Here is a 24,748-nt window from a genome sequence, read left to right as displayed (position 1 = left end):
CTTGCACGCGCACCCTCCCCACACACACAATAAATTGGAATGTACTGATGCGTCGCTGAACTAGAAGCCTGAGCGAATATATTGTGTTTCATTAAGTTTGTATGGTATTTTGGGTGCGTGTTTCTTGTTCGTAGTATGTCCTTAGAGCTCTTTTCAGGCTATTGTAGTTTGTAAGGTTTCTGTATTCAAAAGGTAATTTGTTTATCATGTCTGGGATGTAGAAGTTTCGCGTGGCCTTTCCGTAGTGATTATTGTATTTATATGTGATATAATTAGTAGTCTGAGGTCTTGTTATACTGTATGTATTTCTAACTGTCCTGTAGTTGGCATCGAAATAATGTTTTAGCAAGGCTGCATAGTGACATAAATGTTTTGCTGTCAGTATTTTGTGTTCTGCCATTGCAATGTTTATAAGGTCGTGATTTTCTCTTTGTTCCCAAAATATCAGTTTTGTCATTTTGTACTGTAGCGACATTAATCTATTTAATTGGTAGGGTGCACAGAAAGCATATGTTGTTATAGCGTATCTTAGTATATTTTGGCATAGTGCTTTGTATATTAGTGATTTTAGGCGTATGGGAACTATGTCTTTTAATCTGTAGAGTTTGCCACTTATTGTTCGGAGTTTGTTGTGTAGATGTTTTATATGGCTATTCCAGTTCATATCTACATCGAGGTAAATTCCAAGGTATCGTATTGTTTCAACCTGAGTGACTGTAGTGGTTTTGCTGTTCTGTGTGTTTTTTGTGTTGGAAAGTGGAGGTTGGATAGTTATATATTTGTTTTGAACTGGTCGAGTCAGTGGATTTCTGAATATCATTAATTTTGTCTTTTCTGAGTTTAGGTGTATGGAGTTTTTCGTGAGCCAGTCTATGATCAGATTTATATCATGTTGCATATTTGTTTGGGCTATGCTTGCGTTATTATGGATGGATATTATTGCTGTATCGTCTGCGTACTGGAATATCTTACCTTTGAGTGGTAACTGATTAATAACGTGAGTGTAAATGTTAAATAGATTTGGGGAGAGTAGAGCTCCCTGTGGCACTCCACAGGTTACTGGTAGCTCTCTGCTTCGGTTTGATCCGATACGTGTGATATGCTTTCTATTTTGGAGGTAGTTTGTAAACCACCTGTGAAGAGGCCCGTCTATTCCAACATGCCTCAGCTTTTCTAACAAGGTTTGATGTGTAAGTGTATCGAACGCTTTGGTTAGATCTATAAAGACTACCATGGCTATTTTGTTTTTGTCTAAGGCGGTATTAATTACGTCTGTAAAGTCTTCCAAGAGAGATGTTGTTCCCTTATTTTTCTGAAAACCATATTGTGTTTTGGGGATAATATTAAAGATCTCAGTGTATGGTGTGAGGTTCTTCAGTATGATCCGCTCCATAATTTGATTGATAATTGGTCATGTTGCTATGGGTCTGTAATTGCTGATTAAATTTCTTTTTCCTTGTTTGTATATGGGTGTAATTATGGCGGTCTTTAGCATACTTGGTATCTGTCCTGTTTTAAATATTTTATTTATTAGTTTTAGTAGGATTGGACTTAAACTAGTTGCATGTTGCTTTATATCTTTGGGTCTGATACCATCTATTCCTGGGCCTTTGTTTGGTTTGATTTGATGAATTGCTGAGAGAAGTTCTGCTTCTTTTATGGTTGGGAACCATAATGTCTGTTTTGATCGCGGTCCAAGTGGAGGGTCTCGTTTTGTGATTGGGGGAATATTTCTGTGAAGTTCTTGGATGGAGTCTACAAAGTATTGGTTAAAGTCATTTGCTAGTTGTTGGATAGGTTTTGCGTCTTTCATGAAGCTGTGTTTTATGGTTTCGGAGGCAGTGGTGTTGGGAACAGAATCTAGCATCTCATTAATCGGATGCCAAGTTTGTTTCATGTTGTTTTGTGCGGAGGTTAGTTTGTCTCTGTAATAGCTTCTTTTTGCATTTCTGATTTGTGTTGTAAGGCGATTCCGTGTTATCCTATATTCAGTTTTTAAGGTTGAGATATTTGGATATCGCTTTAATTCTTTCCATAAAGCGTCCTTTCTGTGTATTTCTAGGATTAAGTTTGTGTTATCCAAGGATTTTGTGTTATTTTTGATCGAATTCGGACTTTCTTTGTAGCTTTCTTATATATTTCCTCCAGTGTGAGTTTAATGTTGTTGTATAAGATATCTGCTGAATCTGATGCCAGGTGTTCCCAGTCTGTTATTCTTATTTCGTGGTTGACTATTTTTTCATCTATTATTGTTTTCTGTCGTTTTTCTTCTGTGGAACATTGCATGGGTATTGTCTGGGTGTGCTGGTTTAGAGCGGTGAAGTAATGGTCTGCTACTTTGCACTTTATGACTGATGCAGTGTAACTATTTGGTGATGCTCGGACGTTTATATGGTCTAGACAGGAGGCAGTGATAATATTTCCGAATATTTCTTCTCTAGTACATGATGTTATTGTTGATATTAGATTGTACATGGATAGTGTGTCTAGGTATTGTACAGTGTTGTTCTGGTTTTCATTTGCAATATTTATGTTTATGTCGCCAATTATCATTAGGTGTTCGGTTGAGCATATTTCTTGGCTTGAAAGCCAGCACTTGAGTTCGTGTAAGAATTTTACCATGTTTAGGTTTGGTGGCCTGTAAATAGCATTTAGTATTATGGGATGCTGTGTATTCGTGGTATTAATGTCGAGGCAGAGGGTTTCAGCATGCTCAATCTGGTAGGCCATTTCTTTTGCTATTAATTTTTTGTTTCATAAATATTAGTATTCCACCCCCTCTTCTTGTTTGGCGGCATGATCTATGTTGTTGGAAGCCTGGAATTTGGAAAGCAGTCGCTTCGTCATTAGTTATGGATACTTCTGTAAGAATTCATATATCAATAATATCAGTGTAATTCCTCAGATAAGCCTGTAATAATAACCAATGTTTTCGGATGCTTCTGATGTTAATATGCAAGATTCAGAGACCTCTCGCTTGTACTGTGTTTTGTTTCCATGCATCAAGAGATTCGAAAGTACAATTACTGATGTATTCTGGTGTAATTACATCTATCTGATGGTTCACATTCATTTTTGTTGTGTTGAGATCTTCTTATTGAACTAAGTTAGAGTCTTTTGTTTCACTCTGACAACCTATCTATATCTTCCGAGCTTTTTATTTGTATAGACTTTGAAGTCTGTGACTTTCTCAAGAATATTTTGCCGTCTTTGATCCATAAAAATTGATACTTTTTTTCTGTTTTTTCCTTTCTTGCTTGGTGCAAAAGATTCTGATTGAAAGGTGTTAAATATTCAGATAGAAAGATTGGCGTATTGTCCTGCGATGCATTTAAATCCTTGACTACTGGTGTTTTTAGTCTGCTGGCTTTTATGAGATTGTCTCTTGTAGCCTTGCTTGTCAGACGAACTATGACTCATGCCGGTCGTGGCGAACCTTGTTTTCTGTTCTTCCTGGGAAACTGATTTATGGTCTGAATATCATTATGCTGTTAAGGGGATGTCAATTGCATGGCCTAACTTTAGAACTACGTCTCAGAGATTTTCTGTGGGTTCGGTTTCTGGAAGACCGTTTATGACAAGGTCTTCTTTATGTTGTTGTTGGTTTAAAACTTCGTATTGTTGTTTGAGGGAATTAAATTCTTGACGGAGTTCCGATGTGTCTTTTATCAATTTGTGCTGCATCTCAGTTAATCCGTTAATGCTGGTTTTAATGTCTTTTACCGTTTGTAAGACTTCTTCGACTTTTGAATTATTAAATTTAACAAACTCTTCATATTCGCTAATTTTTTTTGTTATTTCTTTATTCTGTTTATCAAATAGTTCTTGGACAAGATCTACCAAGCTGGCTTTTATATTTTCTAAACCTTTTTCTAGTAATAAATTAACGGAACTCAAATTATAAGACTCACCGGTGTTTTGTTGTCTGTTCAGTTCATCGTCCGATTCTGCCTCCGGCGTAATCGGTTGCGTCGTGGGTGGTGGCGTTTATTTGTTCTCTCTACAGCTTAGGCACTTCCATTCTTCTCGTTTGGCATTGGATTTGCGTTGCCAGGTTGTTTCAGAAAGTCCGGAACATGTAAAGTGAAGATTCCTATGGCATTTCCTGCAGGTTATGTAACATCCGTCGGACGGCAATTCCTTCTGACACTTGTTGCACTTCATGACTCTCCTTTCTTCCTCTGGACAGCTGCAAAGATGACGACGTCCTTTGTTCTGTACTCGTTAGCAACCGCGTGTACGCTTCAATTTTTGTAGCACACTCAGATTTTGGATTCTATTTGGCCGATTTCGATGAATTATATGTCACTATCTTCAGCGTGACAAGTAGAGTTTCTTTATGGCACTTTTAAATTAAAAACAGGAGTTAGAACCACATTAAAACTATAAAAACGGGACGAGCGATACGACCATGAACGCGATATGAAAGCGATACGACCATACGAGATGAAATAATAATAATAATAGTAATAATAATAATGATAATAAGAATACTATAATGGTTCGTATGTGGCAATAATAATACAGTGTAATACTGTATTATTATTAGTGTAATATTTTTTTAAAATAAATATATACGTTTATTTCATATTGTTTACTAATTGAACACACAAATTATTATTATTTCATGTTCTTTTACAAAAAAAATATAATAATAACAATAATAATAGTAATAATAATAATAACAACAATACTATAATGGTTCATATGTGGCAATAATGATACAGTGTAATACTGTATTATTATTAGTGTAATAATAATAATAACAACAATAATAATGATAATATCTTTAGAAACAAGCGACACGGGATGCTTCAAGTTGACGATTCCACTCCAGTCGTTGTCACCTCAGCGACAGGAGCTACGGAGCTCAACACCGATGGCGTGTTGTGGCTTGGTAAGACAATTCGAGTATAATATTTGATTAAATTAATGTTATTTTATTAGATTAAATCTTTTTTTATAAGATACAAATAATTTCTGTATTATTTTATGATGGCATGTTCAATTAATTAAAAACTCTATTCGTTTCAACTCTCAACGTATTTCAACTCTATTCGTTTAAACAGTGCGAACCACGTTACTAGAATATGCGGATTCTGTGAGCAGTGACGTTAATTGGAACGCATGTTAACCACTCCATAGTTACAGTTTCATATACTTTCTTCTCTTATCTTATTTCTTTCTTATAATTTTAATCTTTTCATCTGATCCTTATAAATTTCACTTATTAAAATGTGTATTAACACTTGATCGAGGATGTCACAGAGAAACTATTAATAGGAGAGGCCAACTCGAGATTGACTGTTTGAGATTTCATCACAAATATAAGACAATAAACTATTCGTACCTTTTTTTTGGGGGGGGCGTTAGTTTTTGTTCATTTTATGTTGTTTTTTTGTGTGTTTTTTTGAATTAAGAGACAGTCCTGTAACACACACACACCAAAAATATCATAAACGATATTTTTGGTGTGTGTTGAACGATAACTCATCGTAAAAACAATTTATCGAAAAAAAAATACTCACTAGTAATTTTCGATGAATTCGTTTTCATAATTCGCTGAAACATTTATTTTCTTGCGAAATTTTTTAATGTTCACTTTAAAATCGCTAAATATTATCTGAAATTATGCAGAGACAAAATGATTTAGTTGTTATCGAGGATATTAGAATATTATTCTATAATGTGCATGCATTGCTACACGAGCGAGTCTGGTGATTCATCCTTCGCTAACGGTCATCTTTTGAATTTTATTGAATCCAGTTGATTGTCATGGAACAGAACGTGAGAAGTACTCGTGTAACAACCCGTATTTCATCCGCTTGAGGGAAAATCTTCCAGTCAGTTTTTGACCTACACTAACCTTACACTTCTATAAAATAACGCCTTTGTCTAATTTTTATAGTGTTGATCCCTTTTATTCTCTTTTTCAAGTTCCAGTAGTAAGTCGTTCAAGGACTTGCGAAGAATATCCAACAAAAAACTGCACCGACAAAACACTGAAACGCACATTTGCGAGAAGGAAAGTCCACCCTGATAACGAGCTGTCTAAGAAAAAGAATGAAAAAGAGATTCAATATCACAGCGCGAAGAAGAGGTTAACCACAACAATAGTTAAGGCAACCTTCTTACTAAGAAAAGACAGTAAAAACTATCTAATGGTACAACGACCGAACGTCTGCCTTTCCTTCTCGCAATTACATCATCCCTGAACGTTATGATCATGTCTACTTTTCATTGGGACCGATTGTAATCTAATGAATATGGCGTCACTCCTGAAAACATACCTAAAGTCATTCCTTTAAATGAAAATCCTCTAGTTAAAATATATGTATATAAAATAAAGGCACGCGCACTACCCTTTAAATGAATGCCTCTAAACACCACAATAGAAAGAATAGATGCGCTTGTATCCAGAGAAAATTCCAGAGTTATCAAAATTCTTAGTATCCTGAACGAATTAGGGTCTGTGATGTCGAGGAAAATTTTCCTGAATAGGAAAACATAAAGTGCATTGCAGTGCGGAGTTTTAGAGGATGGTGTGCCAGACACCATCCACTAAAGAAAAATAATTAACACATTTCTGAAATCGAATCTTCGTGATTTCCAAAACATCGATGAAATCACGGTTCTCCTCTTGTAGAACCATAAACTACTCTATTTTTGAATGTGAGAGACTTCTTTAAATCCTGGAAAGGATCCTACATTACGGTACTTCAGTAACCTCTATGCAAAACGGAGGAGTCATTATCCTTGTGAGTGAACATGCTCTCATTCCAACATATTCACTTGACTCTAACATGAGGATAATGCCATATGCATTCATGGATATAAGACCTCTTGTTACCGTATGCTGCACCATATCTACACTAGTTTGTATTTTTATACCACTGGTGTAGATATTTTGCAGGACGATATTTACAATATTGTCTTATAGTTACAATACCCTTCATCTTTATGGAATATCTATATGGGAAAGCTACAACCTGTGTGTTGGTGCACATGCGAACATCAGAAGGAGGATTGTGAAGAAAATACTCATTAACAATAATTTTTCTCTCTTAAACACAGGAAATACTACCTTCTGAGGCTTTCCCAACCTTCTATCGATTTAATCATCTACCCCTCCATCCTCCAATGTTAAAGTGAAAAGTCCAAACTACATCTATGGTAGCGATCATTTTTCCCTGAAATCCACTCATTTACATGTGAAACCATGTACTCATTCACGGATCTAATGGAAAATAGATTAGAATGACTAATGTCGTTCTTAGCAGAACATCATTCTGCAGCAGCCAGCTACTCTCATGTCACTAAAGCAGCGTACGGGTGTACAATACAATCTGCCACACACTTACATACATGCATACTAAACCAAAAACATAAACTCTTTTATCACCTTTTCCCAAACCGTGGTGGGATACAGAATGCACATTAGCCAAGAGAACTCAACACAGTGGTGGGTATCTTAAGCAGATATTCCACTTGAAGTAAAAAATTGCCTTCAAATATCTTCGTGGTCGAGAACGATGCATCGCCTCCCAGAGTACGAAAAAAAAAAAAACTTCATGAATCCACATTACCCTTTTTCTAACTAGGATCAACGAACATCAAAACGGTCTAAGACGAAATCTGGAAAACGAAGGGCAGATATACCACCACACACACTTCATTTCAGTGTTGGAATACAATTTATATTCAATAGGTGACCCTAAAGCAATTTCCAATACTCTTGAGAGAAACTTCTCCAAAACATCAATACATCTTCTTACTTCTCCAAATCCGTACCCTAAAAAGCAAAATAGAATAATCCAATTTTTTCCTCTGGTTGAAGCAGAACGGTACAGGTGAATGGTTCAAGAAAGAAGAGCCGAAGTTCGATGTTTACTTCGATCTTCGAAGTAAACATCGTCCTCTTCCATGGATGTTCTGCTCTGCCTCTACAACAAAATCTTCTCTAACCATTAAACTCCAGAGTGCAGATGTAATTGCCTTTCCAAAGCCAGACAGTGAAATAAAATTCCAACAACTCGTCGTTCAATAGCTTACTAGCTGATTGCACAGGATCTTGAAAAAATAACTCTCGTGTTTTCTGGTTCCTGAAGAGCAGCAACCTTTGACTAAGATATGACCCGAGCTCCGTAAAAGTTATTGTTGATTAAATGATTTAATATTACCGGAAACATCCTTTATAAATTATTTCCTGAAAAAAGAGAACATAGTATCAATTTTATTTGATATGAGCAAAAAAGCATACGATGCAGCTTGTAGGTTTGGCATACCAAAAGATCTGTACAACTTTGTTTTAAAATTAAAATGTTTTTTTTATCAAAAAAGTGTCCATCCGATCGAACCTTCCAAGTCCGAGTGCTATCTGCTCTCTCTCTCTCTCTCTCTCTCTCTCTCTCTCTTTGTCTCGACCATTTGCCCAAGCATAGGGAGTGGTATAGGTTCTGTGTCACACCATTCTCTTTCAAAGTTAACCCAATAACAGAATACGTACTTTTTTCTACGGAAACAACTTCCTCTATGTGGATGATTTTGCCAACTTTTGTCACTCGTGGAATGTGGGAGTCACAGAGAAACAGACTGGAATTTCATTGGGATGGAAATTCTAATAGACCTGCAATTGGTCTACAACAAAGGAGAACATTCTCTTGTGCGCATGTCTAATCTCCTTCTTTCCGAGGTGATTCTGGTATAGTGGACAGAGTGCAAAGGAAAGTGTTAAAATAATATCAGGATGGTAGAATATTGATTACGAAGATTGAGACTTCAGACGTTCGTTGGGTGAAGACACCAGCAACCAGGAGAAAGATGGGTGATATGATACGATTTCAGTAGATTGAATTTTTCATTTTATGGAGGACGGGGAAAGGACGAGGGGTCATCCTGGGAAGTTTAGAATGAATGCCGTCAAGCTGGGTGTGAGATCTAGATTTTTTCTCTCATTGAGGGATGCATAATTGGAATAGATTGCTATTGAATGTATGCACAAGCAGTGTGAATGGCCACCATTTTCGGCTTCACAAAGTGGCCTTTTCTACGCCGTGTGCCATGACAGTTGTTAATATTTCTAGCTGCAGCGCTATAATTCCTGCACGAAAATATTCTCCTTCAGCTGTTGGATTATCTTGGGTTTGCAAGCCCATAGAACATTTTTCGAACGAACGTAAAAAGTAGGCCATCTTTTCCTTCCATTTTCAAGGAAACGATGAAAAGATTACCATACTGTGCGGATCATGTGCCTTTGAAATAAGAATGAATTTTGGAATATCCACTATAAAGTTACCGTATGAAATTACTTTTAATAAGATGCATGCTCATATAATTCACACAACAGCAAATGAATTGATTACTCTCCCCCCCCCCTCTCGGGAGAACTATTTTAAAAATTGCATCGTTTATTTTGTAACAACTAAATTTCCCAATAATTGGAGTTCCAAGATGTAGAAGGTTATATAACGTGATATACGAAGTGTTCCATGTGTATCCTTATTACTGATTTTTGAAAACCTTAATTTATTTAAATATATAAATATCACTGAGAAAAAAACTTGTGCTTTGCAGATGATAAACAATGAAATAGTTTATTTAAACTAATTAACATTTTTGGTTTAGGTGGTGCGTCGACTTTACCAACTGGGCTTCCATCATCGTACTACAAAGGATTTGTTGGTTGCATACGTTCAGTAATTGTGGACGGAGATGCTGTGGAAATTGCTAAGCAAGGGACAGTTGAATATTGCAAAGAATCATGACAAGTCGGGGACAATATGCATTTCATTTTAGCAAAGACCGTGATTCTCGCTGGAATCGTAATGGACCACAATCACTAAGGGAGAACTGCTAACTGTAGGGTTGGCGATGTGGCCTTGTTGTATATACTTTTGGCTACTCGGTGGCAAAATTCGTTTTTACAATTATTAACATGAGTTAAGTTAAAATGTACATTTCCTGTTTCTGATAGGTGCGATCTTGTTTAATACTCGAAGGAATGATAAATTGCTGCATATCTAAAATGAAGAAAACGATGAAATTTTGCCACCTGGGCTCAAGAAAACGTATGATTAAAGTACTCTGTTTCATGCTGAAGAACGTATGATTTTAAAACATACGCATATTGTATAATACGTTATTTTATAAATTTTATTTCATTATATATTTATTTTATGCTTTTCCCACTCAGTACCCATACGTCTGTGCATGATCTATTCATTTATAAATCGGTATGCTCAGGGGAACGACATTTCTAGGTTAAGAATAATAAACATTCTTTGAAGTATATGCTATCAGACTGTTTCTTTAAGCGCGCTGCCGCACACGCACGCACCCCCCTCCCCCCACACGTGTATGTCAGCTTATTCTTTTATCACAGAATTGCCCGAGACCCTATTTTCAAGTCAAACAAGTATTCCCGAGGAATTGACATTTTTCAGACGTAGTCCACTATCCCACAATCATTTTCTAGGTATTCCCAATATTTTCCCGGTATTTTACTATTAAAGATTAATTGATTAATAAGATTCATTCAGAAACAAGACCGAAATCATAGTTCTACATATACTTCAGCAGTTCCAACCTCTATGAAATTCTCTGTCAATGCCTGTCTCTTTCTCTCTTACGATGCTTGCAGTGGCTACACAACAATCGTCAGCAAAGCCAAGCCAACTTTGAAGAGACAGCCAACAACGGAAAACTTTTTTTTCATTCTAAGTGGTCGTGCTGCTTAACGAAGAAAAATGAGAAAAATTTCAAATATCCAGTATTATTTTACACAAAGCAGGGAAACAACGTGTTAAACTTTCGAAAAACTTTATAGATAACCCAAGCGTGCCTTCGTATTGCACTACTTAAATGGCACAGGTGAAAGTAAAGGTAACATTTTTAATGGTAATCATACAAAGGAAGGATTGTCAACCCATAGCCCTTTAGTACTATAGGATTAACAACCACTTGCATGTTCAATTGTGCATGGACAGAAGAAGAGAAGGAAGTAGAGACGCGTTAACATCGGGTTTGAAGATCTGAAGAAAATACATAAGAGGACTGTTCAAATTACAATAGTAGAAGGAATGAATGAAGAGAAAGAAAAGTTTGTTGTGTGACTATGGAGTTGCATTTTGGAGGAGTGTTTAACAGATATAGAAGAGAGAGTGATGGAGCAACTGATGCCAATTGTGGTGAACAATGGCCCTGGAAATATCTATAGAACATTCGAAAACAAGACCCTGAATTTTTGTGGAAAGAGTGAGAAGCGAAGTAAATTGATGAGGGATGAATCATTAATCAACCTAACTGCTCTCTTTTCTACTGCTTCAAGTAACTAGGGACCTTTACAGCAGCAGGGCCGCGCCAACCCGAGGGTGCACCGCACCCGGGCTGCAACATTGATAGGGCAGCAAGAAACAAATATCAAATATTTATTTTATGTAGTTTTTGTTTTAATTATTTTTTTGAGGAGCGGCCGATAAAAGTTTGCACCCGGGCTTCAAATACCCTTGGCGCGTAACTGTACAGCAGCACCACAAATGTGAGAACTGTATTCAGTGACTAGGCGGATTTTAATTTTTACACAATTAATAGTTGTTTGGTAAGCACATGCCTAATTTTTTGGATGTTTTCTCTATTGTCCTAGAAAGGAAATCTTTCCACGCTTATGATGCATAAAAGTGGTGTGAAAAAAGCTCCATGTTTGTTCTCTAGAGCAGGTAGTCACTGATAGTTATCAGTGGCCGTTATGCAGATTAACTGTTTTAAATACGTAACTCGATAACCAGTGCTATATATATATATACGTAGGCTGTTCAATAAGTAATAAGATATATTTATACAGAAAACAGATTAACTTTAATCGTCATCATTTACATGGTCTTTTTCGAAGTAACTACCGTGAGACGCGATGCATTTGTCCCAACGTTGCGTCCACTTCTTAAACACATGTGAGAGTCCGTTTTTTGAGAGTTCTTTCAAAACCGCCTCCGCAGCTTTTACACATGCTTTGTTTCTTTCGAAATGGCGGTCTCTTAGTGGTTTCTTGAGCTGAGGAAACAGCCAGAAATCGCACGGTGCGAGATCAGGACTGTATGGAGGGTGTGGTAGGATATCTGGGTTGTTCTTCTGCAAAACGTCCACTACACAACTAGCAATATGTGGCCTTGCATTATCGTGGTGCAATAAGAAGCCATTCTTCAGCAATGGACGCTTCCTTTTGACGTGCTTGATAATAATCGATGCTGTGTTGATCATTGTCTCTGTGATGGACGTTGAAGGTCTTCTCTCACGTTCAAGATCTTCCACATTTTGCCTTCCTTCCTTAAAAGTTTTATGCCAGCGAAAAACACTTGCCTTCGACATTGCTTCATCGTGGAAAGCTTCGCGTATCATGTTAAAAGTGTCCGATGTCGATTTTTGCAAACGCGCACAAAATTTAATCGCATAACGCTGTTCCAAGGACGCTTCCATTTCGAAGACTTGGCGCGCCGATGAGCAGTTGCGTTTAGTCACGTGACACTCTGGCACATCAGCCCGTATACGCCATCTATCAACCTCTTTTGTTAATACATACAGCAACATTTCTTTATTCCACAGAAATTAATATTGTGATGAGTGGTTTCGCCACAGTAAAATTAGTCTTATTACTTATTGAACAACCCACGTATATATATATATATATATATATATATATCTGACGTAAATCTGAAATATCGTATTGCATGCTAAGGGAAAGAGAAACGGGAGAAATAAACCTGGTCTTAGTCTGGGATCCAAACACGATTTTTCTCCATTTCAGTCTTTTAATAAGCAAAGTGTGGTGTGATATTTCATCAGAAGATGTGAAGCTCTTCTATCATCTAGTGGCGAGTGGTATCACAGTCGCTTGGCATTTCCTCCGACAGGCGTGGACGACTACCTAAAACTGCCTACGCTAGTTCAGAGCTGTATAATTTCCATCAATCTTTCAATCTTATGGTTTAACGAGATTGATTGACCAGAGCATCAGTTCCATCACTCTTTAGACTTCTGTGGTTAAGCCTTTGATAGGTAGTCATGCAATCTCACTCTCTCTCTCGAAGAAGAAGAAGAAGAAGAAGAAGAATGTGCTTAGTCCACGTTACGCTCATACAACAGCCTTTTTATTACTAATTATTATTAAAAACTTATTTCTAAAAACTTTTAAAATATATAGAGATAAAAATAATCCCAGATTTGCAGTAACTATTATTATAAAAATATTTGGCTTATTCATCTGTAAACTCTAACAAGTGTTTGCATTTAAACGAATGGTTGCTTTTTTATATATTTTAAAAATCATGCAGTACATCTCTAATTGAAAAAATATTATTCAAACTTTTCCACTAAAAGTCTGAAATCATCTTTTAATCAGTTGCAGGTTTCTAGTCTTGTCTGTCTGTAATAATTCTCTATCTCTATGCTGTATTCTATTGTAGTGAATCCAATGATACGAAAAGGTTTGAATTTATCTTTATTGCAGCCAAATCAAAACGAAATTTCGTGCAAAAAATTATTTTAATCACAGAAACTCTGCACGCTCCCATCTGATCAACAGGAAATGTCAGCTTCACATTATTCTAAACAATTTCCAACTGTCCATCTAACTGTTTCTGTCGATTACCTTCTTTTGATTACCTGCGACATTTTTCTGTTGTACTTCGCATGCTTCTAGTAACTGTAGTGACTTGAGTAGCATTTGTACTGAATTCAGCAGACATAGTTTCTATTAACTTGTTTGACTTGTAGTATTGATCTGCATTACTTTGATTTCTATAGATATCGGTAGTAATTGCACTGTAGATAAAACCAGCAAATTCACCTAGTTTGCCTTCTACCCCATTACTACCAAAAAATCATTTTCTTCTTGTTACTCCACTATCATTAAGGCTTGCTTTTCCTTCTTCGACTTTACCATCGCCAAGACCTCACTTCTCTTCTTCTGCTTTACTGTCTCCAAGCTCTAATTTCCCTTCTTCTACTTTACCATCTCCAAGCCCTAATTTCCCTTCTACTTTACCATCTCCAAGCCCTAATTTCCCGTCTTTCGCTTTACCATCTCCAAGCCCTGATTTACTGTCTTCTACTTTACCATCTCCAGGTCCTGATTTCCCGTTTTCTACTTTACCATCTCCAGGTCCTGATTTCCCGTTTTCTACTTTACTATCTCCAGGTCCTGATTTACCTTTTTCTAATTTGCTATCTCCAAGCCCTGATTTCCCTTCTTCTGCTTTACCATCTCCAAGCTCTGATTTCCTGTCTTCTACTTTACCATCTCCACGCCCTGATTTCCTTTTTTCTACTTTACCATCTCCAAGCCCTAATTTCCCGTCTTTCGCTTTACCATCTCCAAGCCCTGATTTACTGTCTTCTACTTTACCATCTCCAGGTCCTGATTTCCCGTTTTCTACTTTACCATCTCCAGGTCCTGATTTCCCGTTTTCTACTTTACTATCTCCAGGTCCTGATTTACCTTTTTCTAATTTGCTATCTCCAAGCCCTGATTTCCCTTCTTCTGCTTTACCATCTCCAAGCTCTGATTTCCTGTCTTCTACTTTACCATCTCCAGGTCCTGATTTCCTTTTTTCTACTTTACTATCTCCAGGTCCTGGTTTCTCTTCTGCTTTAGATTCTCCAAGCGCTGATTTTCCTTTTTCCACATCACCATCTCCAATTCCTAGTTTTCTTCCTTCACCTCTCCCATCTCCTTTGGTATTGCCATCACTAGTTGACTCTGATTGTGATCCCGTAGTTACGTTCTTGCTATTCACCGACTGTATCTCATCCTCGTTGAGCGGCACTATTCGTCCTACAGCTCTTACGCACATCTGTAAATAAACAAAGAATTATATATAAAGCGATTATATATAAAAACAATGGAATGCAGGAAAAATTTACAGTAATGTTATTTAATTATCACTGCCATCGCATTATGTTTGTACATACTGTCACTTTCTACACAGAAATGAACCAGTATTTTTTCCAGGGAAATTGTTCATGATTAAATCCAACTTTATTCACTTTCAGTATTCTGCCAATATTCCATTGTAAAATAAAAGACTCCTTGTGTGTAGTAGTTTAAAAATGACCAAAAAAATGCATTGTGGGATAAAAGTTAAGAAGTAATTCAAAACTATATGGCGATATGGGTTTAATTAAGGTGAAAGCAGTTGAATTTCCATAAAATTGACTGACTACTGAAGAGTGGATTAAAAAAATAAAGCTAAATGTAAGTGCTTTATGCTCATTAACCTAATGTTGCCGGAATGAAGGTTTAATTCTTCTTTTGATTATTACAATATACGCACTTACCGAGAATTCACTAATGTAAAATATAACTCTCTGACACTAGATTACTTTGGTATTAAATGTGATCATTATAGTCGTTTTTTTATTAGTGCCTTTCATAAAGTTTTCACTGGCCTGGTCTCTAATGAGAACCAACACGTTCAAAACATCTACCAGCCCAGCGAAAACTTTATCAGAAGCTTATAAAAGACGACTATATGGATCCCTTGGATAACGTTCGTGTCTATTAAGCAGTGCAAGCTAACTGAACTTCGAAGCTGATGATTGTATCCTCATGAGTTCTCGTGTCAATTTTCTAAACTTTCGAAGTTTCTGTTTTTCTTCGGATATGAAATAAGGATGGAGATCTTTGGTATTTCCTTATTTCTATTAAATTGCAGAGACTTTTCTTACAAGCTGTAGAGCTTAAATTTAGAAGGATTATAAATCAAGCCCTTAGTAATCCACTTGTTTCCCTTTTGAAATAGTAGGATTTCTTGACAAGTAGGCTTTAATGAAACTGTTGCTGATTTTTCAAATTAGAAGGCTGGATATTCTACTCATTTTAATTTCATTTTATTTGCCCCAAGATTCCAGAATGCATCTTGTAAGTTGAGTTATTATTGTTCGGATGTTTTCTTCTTTCAAACCGAGGGGCGGCTCGTGCACAGGCGCTGCAGAACTACCAATGTTTCTCGATATACAAATATATTTATTAATTTATGTATATTTGGTTGTAATATTTAATTTTATCATCAACAATCCTATACAATTCTCTTATTTTGTGTAAAAAATAATAAAAATCCATCTTGTAGCACTTTGCAGGGCGAAGGACGCTAGCAGCGCTGTGTTTACCACAGTGTCACATTGCTACGTGCGCAAGCATATGCACGTCATAGTGAAATGCGAGCTATTAGCGTAATGCGGCACTGTCCGTCGCACAGTTCCACTGCTGTTTATATGTAGTTTGCGCCAGTAGTCGAGTGTTCGTAGTGCTTATCGTGTTTACTCCGTCTCTTTAAATATTTGGACATTGCAATTAAAGGATTTAATTGCAATATCCAAAAATTGTAAATCCATTCCTTTAATTACAATTAAAGGAATGGGTTTTATTTTTAAGTAATTTTGAATTATACCAAACTGTATAATTTTATTGATAATAAACAATATTTTTCATGTTTAATTATTTTTTAAATTTTACCATAATTTTGATATTTTATCCAAACACGTATACACTGTACTTACAGTTTGTATGTATATTTCGAAAGTTGCAGCACCCCCATGATTCCAAGCCACGAGATGCCACTGTTCAAGCCTACATCTTTTTTTCTCCCTTTCTAAGTAAAAAATAGAATATGATAAATCACGTTACTTCGATAACCGATTTTAAAATTGCTGTTGCAATCGGTATATTGAATCTTTGAATTGAACGAGTCGGTTTATGATTAGATGCAAATGCTGGCTGATATTCGAATTATTTGACGATTTGTCTGAAACTGCTAAAATGATTTCACCGCAGTTTCAGACGAATGTGTACGTCGTAGTGGACGCTACAGTTTATTGTTAATTAGAGTAATTCTGTTGACTCTTGATTATAACTTTATTTCTGATTTATAATAAAGCTATTGCGAATGTCTCTATATATGATTTTACTGGTAAATTTACAAGCTGTAAAATGCTGTGTATATTGTAGATTTCATCAAGAATCAGGGCAGTGACTCATAGGCCAAATACTTAGTGGGTGAGTGGGTACTCTTACTACAGTCATCATTAGCATAATTAGGAGTTCACCTTAGACCTCCGGTAATTTCCTTTCGAAACTGAACATCATTGATCCCTTTTACTTTATTCCACAGAGATATTGAAGTTCGCTCTGCAAAATTTGAAGCTTAGTAGCATTTGGGCGAGTTGGGTTGAATGATGTGCCCTTCAGATCATATCATTCAACCGATCCCAACTAAACTTGAAATATAATTTTTTTTTTACGTTATAAAGAAAATTCTACCTAACTGGAAAACGAAAGGGGAGGATTAACTGCAGGGGTTACTGTCTTTGTAAACACCTCTTCTGTTCCTTGGTTTGCTTCTGGTCATCTAGGAAATTTAGCCTAATCGGACTGTTATGAATACTGGGTTTTTGTTGTTTGCAGGGGCCCTTCACCCTTGACATCCGCACAGGTCACAAGGTTCAATTCTTTTCCACACAGTTCGGAATGTCAATGTTCTCTACGTTGTTTAAAGTGTTCTGAAAAACGTTCCTCATAATTGGCCGAAATAGGAACGGAGAGGAGCTTTAAAAAATAGGAAGAAGAAACGAAAATACAGCCACTCACACACGCATCTACAAATCAGTTCTTTGATGACAATTTATCAACGCGATCTAAAAATAAAATTAAGTGATGCCATTAAAACGTAATAAAAATTCTCAGGTATAAAATAATAAGCGAAGCAGTAAGAAGCAGAAAGTTGTTTATAATTTAGAAGCTTCTTTGCTGAAATATTTTATTTTTGAAATTTTAAATTTGAAAATTCTTCTGAAATTCAAGCTGTACCCTGATAGTAGTGACAAAAATGCCACGTTTATATAAAAATAATGCCAACACTAGTAATGCCAAATAATGACAGTAGTGACTGAACACGTCATGGACCCATCTGACGCCATGTAACTAAGTTATCCAAGGCTAGACCACCACTTCCTTTTCTTCTTCAGAAAAAGTAATTCGATGATGGATATTATTGTGGAATCGTAATGCAGCAATGTAGGGATGCAATGTAGCAAATGAAATGATGTAATGTAGCAATTTATCATTGTGATGTAGCAAAGGACTCTTCACTTTCACCCCATTGCTAACTTATACATGGACTTTGAAACGTTGGCACTTAATTCGGTTCCCTCAAATCTAAGGTTTTATCATCATTATATTCTGATACCCTCAGGGAGTGTACAAGATATTATTATTATTATTAAGAGAGAACTCCAAGGAGTCAAAGACTCATCGAGGGAGGCCACGTACTACACACACACCAGCTATCATACTTATTCTTGAATTCATTTACACTGCCTGCACGCACAACATCCAACGGCAATCCATTACAATCACGCGCCACCCTTTGAGAGAAAACTCTAGCTCTTACACCTTTCTTGGCGGCCTTCATTTTCTGCTTCCAAGGATGCTCTCTCTCGTCCCTTCCCCACCCTCCATAAATTGAAAAATTCCATCAGTCGATATCCTGTATGACCCTTTCAGAAGCTTATAAGTCTCAATCATATCACCCCTCTTTCTCCTGTTTGCTAGTGTCTGCAGTCTACAAATTCTCAATCTGTCTTCATAATCAGTATTCAACAATCCTGATATCATTTTAACACTCTCCTTTGTACTCTCTCATATAAGAATCACAACGGAAACCAGACCTGTGCACAACAGAGCAAGTGAGGTCTTATCAAGGCCTTGTAAAGAGGAAACATAACATCCTTATCTTTACATGTGAACATTCGTTTCAGCATTGCAATTATCTTTTGAGTTGTATTTGCAACTCACATGGCCCCTAAACTTCAACTTCCTATCTATTAACACTCCAAGATCCCTAGCCTCATCAATTTCTTCTAGCCTAATCCCACCAATATAATACCACATTGGATATATAATTATGCCGAAGTGAATGACTTTACATTTACTGACGTTGATCTGACACCCATTTGCCCATGCCCACAATTCCAGCCTATTCAAATCATTCTGCGAAGATTGCAGCATTCCTGATTACCCTACCCATTTTAACTGTATGTCACTTGTCAAACTCTTCCCAATATCATTAATGTACAGACTGAATAACAGTGGACTAAGCACTGATCCTTGTGGTACACCACTTGTTACCTTAAACCTTGCAGACTCAGATCCCCCGTATACCACTTTTTGATATCTGTCAGTCAGCCATCTTTATCCATGCTAATATTTTATAATCCAAACCCATTTTCTCCAATTTATGCAGCAGTCTGCCATGCTGTATTCTGTCAAAAGCCTTAGCAAAATCCAAAAGTTTCATGGTGTATCCATTCCCTTTGTCAAGTTAAATGGTAACATTGTTATAGAATGTGCGCAAGTTGCTAAAACATGAAGCAAATTGCTACCATCTGAGATTCGCTCCACAAACATATTCCTGAATGCTAACAAGGGCAAGTTATTTCCTAATATCCTCATCTTTCATATGATACTACCACTGACGCCATTTGTTCGTTCCACTTGTCTTTCTCGGAACTATCATGATAGTATTATGATAGTATTAGCCCACCTACATCTTGGTCTTCCTCTGGTTTTTTATCTGTGAATCTGGCAAAGAAAACTTGTTTTGTTTTATCTTTTCTCTCCCATTTTGTTTAAGTAACTATACCATCTGAGATTCGCTCCACTAATATATCCTTGAATACTAGCAATGGCAAGTTCTTTCCTAATATCCCCATCTTTCATATGATACTACCACTGACATTTGTTCGCTCCACTGATCTTTCCCAGAACTATCATATCTGTGGTCTCAGGTCTTTGAAGAAATGTTTTATATGTAACCCTAGTTCCATAATAAGTTAAAATGTGATTGAACACTCTTGTATACAGCTAATTTAGTATTTTAATGAATTTCTTTCTTATTCTATATAAATTTATTCAGCTGACTTCCTAGCATACCAGCTTTACTAATTCTGTTGTCTATTTTCAAATGTAATTTGCCATCCTCACTAAAAATAGCGCCCAAAGAGCTGAACTGCTTTACGTGTTCTATAGGTTCACCATTCAGGATACAATTGATGTTTTCAATGTTTCTGGGCCTATTTTCATTGTCTTTATCTTTTTATTGCTGATTTTTGTACCAGATTTATTACAAAAATTATTCCGTTTAGTCAGGAAATCTTGCAAACTTGTACTAGATTTATTTAGAAGTATAACATAATCTGCATAAAATAAAGAACTAAGACAGTTAACATCACCAATTTTAATATCAGGTTTAAAATCACTTTTCTTCATAGTGCGATCCATATAGATAGTGAATAACAGTAGAGATAATGTACACCCTTGTCGAACATCTGATTTAACATCAAGTCACCTTCTTCAATTCTTACTGATGACTTATGCTCAAAGAGAGACAGACTGTGTGTTGCTTGGTATAATGTCCCATTTATACAATATTACTGTAAGCGTTTTGCTTTCTTCTTAGCACCTTGTCATATTCCTTTTCCAGATTTAGGAAAATTAGATACAAATTCTTGTTATATTTCCAAGATTTCTCAACTGTTTGTCTTAAAGTGAAAATCTGCTCCTGACAACCTCTATTGGTCTGACTCCAGTTGCTTCTTTCCAAGGTTCCCTTCCACAATTTTTCTTAGCTGATTCTCAAGTATACTTAGATAAATCTTACAGGAACATTCACCATAGAAATACTTCTAATTCTCGCACTCAATTTTATTTTCATTTGTATAGATTGATACTATGAGAGTTCTACTCTCATATCAATCCTCTGGAATTTGATATTCTGACAGGCCTTCTGGATTATGCAATGCAGCTATTGTAAAAGTTTCATACCTTCATAATTGAGCATTTCTTTCCGAATATCATCTATTCCAGCTGGCTTTCCACATTTCAGGTTATTGATATTTTTTTCTGCTTCAATTACGGATGTGTTTCTGATTACATTCCTGTTGAATGTTTTCTACAGCCGTGATGACACTGCTTATTTCATTTAGCAATTTTCTCAAAATAATTACTCCAGACATCAATGGTATAGCTTTATCTTCACTTCCACGTCACCATTATCATTTCTGATTACTTTTACGGTGCTCTTTCCTCCATTTCTAAGCCTTTCTAATAGTCTCCAGAATTTTTGTCATATTCCCGATATTTATTTTCAATTATCTAGCCAAGTCTTCTGTGAATTTTGTTTAGCTACGACACAGCGCTTTGCGTACTTACCATTTTCTCTTATGTACTCTCTGAGACTTCTTATTTCTTGTATATTTGCTCCGTGTGAATTTGTGCACATTTTTATGTTGGAGCATGGTGTTAAAAATAACTATTCCATATGCTGAACAGAAGTCCATCAGGTACTTAACGTTATTAATAACTTTGCTCTTTTCCCCCAGAACATATGTCTGATAATCATTTCCTACTCTGCTGGTTCGATTTCCAATAAGGACCAATTTTTTCTTTATACTATGTCAGCTGCCTTCTCGAATGCTTCGAAAAATTCCCCTATTTCTTCCTTAGTAGAACCTTCTTGTGGAACTACAAGCAAAAATAAAAGCCCAAAGTAGCTGAGGTATTTGGACAATATCTTTGCCATTTGATGCATCGTCCACAGACACTTTCCAACTTTTACAATTTCTCATTAATATCCATTCCTCGAATCACTTTTTACTGTTGAAGAGAAAAAAGAATACCTAGCCTTTTTGGATACCTTAGTTACAAGGCAACCAATGGACCCCACACATGTTCTGTCTATTAGAAGTGCGCACACGCAGGCAGATATTTATCTGCCATGTTCTACTTACAATATTTGAACAGAATGGTTACAACGATAACAAAAAAAAAAACTCACTCTTAAAAAGAACAAACTCCACTCAAAGTGACTATATATACACCATATCCTAATCTTATGTCGCGGTAAAACAGATAAACTGGGCTCACTTCTGAAACAACAAGAAATCATAGAAGTTTAATTTGAGTACTACCAGAATACTCGATCACCTTCTTGGTTGTCTACAATATCCCTTGTCGATCTGGGATTCAGTACTTGGGAAAAACAGAAGGGGTCACCGTTACCAGAAGAAAAGAACATAAAAGACATGTTACTTATAGACAATCAAAAAGTGAATTAGCCTGACATGCTTTAGATGAATGCCTTAGATGAAAAGTGAAACTGTTACATACGATGGGGGTGGGATGAAAAGTTCTGATAAACCTACAACAAAAATAATATTAAAGCAACTGATATAACCACAAGAAAGAACATATCTTATAACTCTGTATGTAGAATATGCAGAATAATAGGTAAGTTACATGGTTCTATTTCAATTTCTTCATGATGATTATCACAACTTTTCAGAACATACCCTCGAAGATACTATTCCTGGAAGCGGTAGTGTATTACAAAGCCCATTGAACTGTAATACAAACCATGACGTAATTCTACTTAAATTCTGGAGCACCTCCCCTCCTTCCGTCAGCAATATCACGAATCATCAGCGTGATTCGTGATTATTCCAGAAATTTCATCATGAATCACTACAACTTCAGAAATCCCAATATACAGCAGTTGAATAAAGATTTAGACCATTTTAGTTGTAAATATATAACGTCGACATCTCTTAGAATATAAAATATTGTCAAAAACGTTGTTAAAACAAATAGCCGAACAAAGTGCATTAAATCTACACAGCCATGGGTGAAGAGACATTTATGCAGTGGAAGTTTGATTAATGTAATAACCAGAGAAGTAGAACAGCGATCATAACTATGTAACTGGTGTCGATACAAGATCGCAAAAGATGGAGATCATGTTCTCTGTATGCAGTAATGTGTTCTGGACTGTCAGTAAGTGGCGTGCTGAATCGGTAATCCAAATTACCACATTGCGATTTTGAATAAAAACATACTATTGATTATTACAATGATATAATGTAACGAACATTTATTTTTATTATTATGTGACATCTCCAAAGAGTCCAAACACTCATTGAGGGAGGACACCTACTCTGCAACTCTCGGTCTCCACCACTTAATCCATTAACTTCATTAAACTACCGCTACAGTCATCATCATCATCATCATCTACACACAACGCCATCTATTGTTCACCACCACCATTAGTATGTTCGTAAATTGCGTGTGTTCTCAAGCCATTTGTCTGTATGTGGGATGAAAACCTGAGATTCCAGGAGAACCCCCCCCCCTTGCTAACTATGTATGAGAACGGATAATTCGCCTTCAATTGAAAAAACCCATATAAAGATTCCTGTGGTCACGACGAGAAACGAACTTGGGCCTTTTCCAATTGAAGGATCAACGTATCTCATTCTTCTAATTGCGCTAGGGAGGCGCTAAATCATCAGTCTGTGTGCTCATACAAAATTCAACACTTAAGACCAAAACAAAACGATAACAATGAATTTTAATTCATTCTTATCATTTTGTCGAATTATTTTGAACAAAATGAGAAATTGGGTTTAGTAATTAACATGCACGGCCAATAAAAGCTCTGTCAATTACGGATATTACAATAAAGGGATTCTAATATTGTGTGCAAGTTTGCATGCCGGACATCGTTTGTAGAAAGAAATTAAACAAAGATTAAGGAAGAGCTGATCTGCATCAGAAAAAAAGATACTCAGATTAATTGGAAATATGACAGAAATTAAAATAAAATCCATAGAGAGTGGAACTTTTAATAAATTTTCTGTTAGTATACAAGCTATAAAACCTTCCTGCCATATACAATGGCAGTAGTCTCCTCCTCCTCTGCATAAATATATACCAGAGTGGTTGAATTAAAATAACTCACTCGATCTCTCGTACATATTTGACACAATTCCCAGTTTATGAAATTTAGCATAAGTGGACGGAGAGTTGTGTGCATTTAATTTTGTTTGATAACAGCAGAAAACTGTTGAAAAGAAATGCAAACAAAGGAAAAACATGAAAATTAAAGAAGAGTTTCGAAAAAGTGAATTCGACCCAGTATTTGATGTGGAAAAGGCAACGACTGAGGGTTTTCATCACAACATCCATATGGAAGGGGTTCAATACGAAACTCTAAAGACGAAATAAGAAATGGCAATGCAAATTTGAATATACTAAAACATTAAAAAAAATCAACTAACGCCTATTTGTTCCCATATAGGGAGTAGGCGAGGCAGTTTACCCTAACGTTTGGAGACTGAGTGGGCAGTTCAATCTCCACTGGTAGCCAATCAAAGAGATAGCTGGCCCAAGGCTATCACTGATTCATCGGTACGCAGTGAAGAAGGCGGCAAGCTAGTGCCGCCATCTCGTGGTCCCTAACCCTAACATAATATTTTTAATGTCTGAAAATAGTGTGGGTTCGACGATCGATTTTCTTGAGTTTACGGGACGAAAAACCCGAGTTTCCGGGAGGAAAAAACCCGCTAGCCCGTGCCAGAGATCGACTAACTCGGGAACCGGTCGAAAAAAGGCTTAGAAAAATTTCCTCTAGTCGGTGACTAGATTTGAACCGCCAAATCCTTTCTTTGTGCAGTCAAGCGCCGTAGAGTGCAAACGCCACTTCTACTGAGTTACACAGGCTCTAACTAAAACATTCATTGAGAGATTTTTTTAAAAAAAGTAGATTTGTTTCGAAGGCATTACTTACCCACATCATCATATTACTCAAAGGATGAATTTTCCTAATTTGACAGCTCAGTCCCTTGAAACATCCACACATCGTTT

At 36.4% G+C, this 24,748-nt stretch overlaps 1 protein-coding gene across 2 annotated transcripts in view; it reads left to right on the top strand.

Moving 5' to 3' along the window:
• LOC150106249 (agrin-like) overlaps positions 1–10,288 on the top strand; it is a 199,639-nt gene extending 189,351 nt beyond the window's left edge. For both annotated transcript variants that reach the window (XM_090392268.1, XM_090392266.1), the window contains 2 exons: positions 4,794–4,897; positions 9,625–10,288. In XM_090392268.1, coding sequence (XP_090248394.1) covers positions 4,794–4,897; positions 9,625–9,764 — 244 coding nt within the window. In that variant the 3' untranslated portion in view covers positions 9,765–10,288. The remainder of the gene's footprint in view (positions 1–4,793; positions 4,898–9,624) is intronic.
• Positions 10,289–24,748: the final 14,460 nt, after the last annotated feature.

Source organism: Typopeltis vanoorti, chromosome 5, assembly GCF_054136105.1.
Source record: "Typopeltis vanoorti isolate ZY-2024b chromosome 5, IOZ_Tvanoo_1.0, whole genome shotgun sequence".
In the NCBI taxonomy this organism is placed as follows: domain Eukaryota; kingdom Metazoa; phylum Arthropoda; class Arachnida; order Uropygi; family Thelyphonidae; genus Typopeltis; species Typopeltis vanoorti.
Note: the sequence above shows the minus strand (reverse complement) of the source record. Positions and strands in the feature narration are given on the sequence as shown.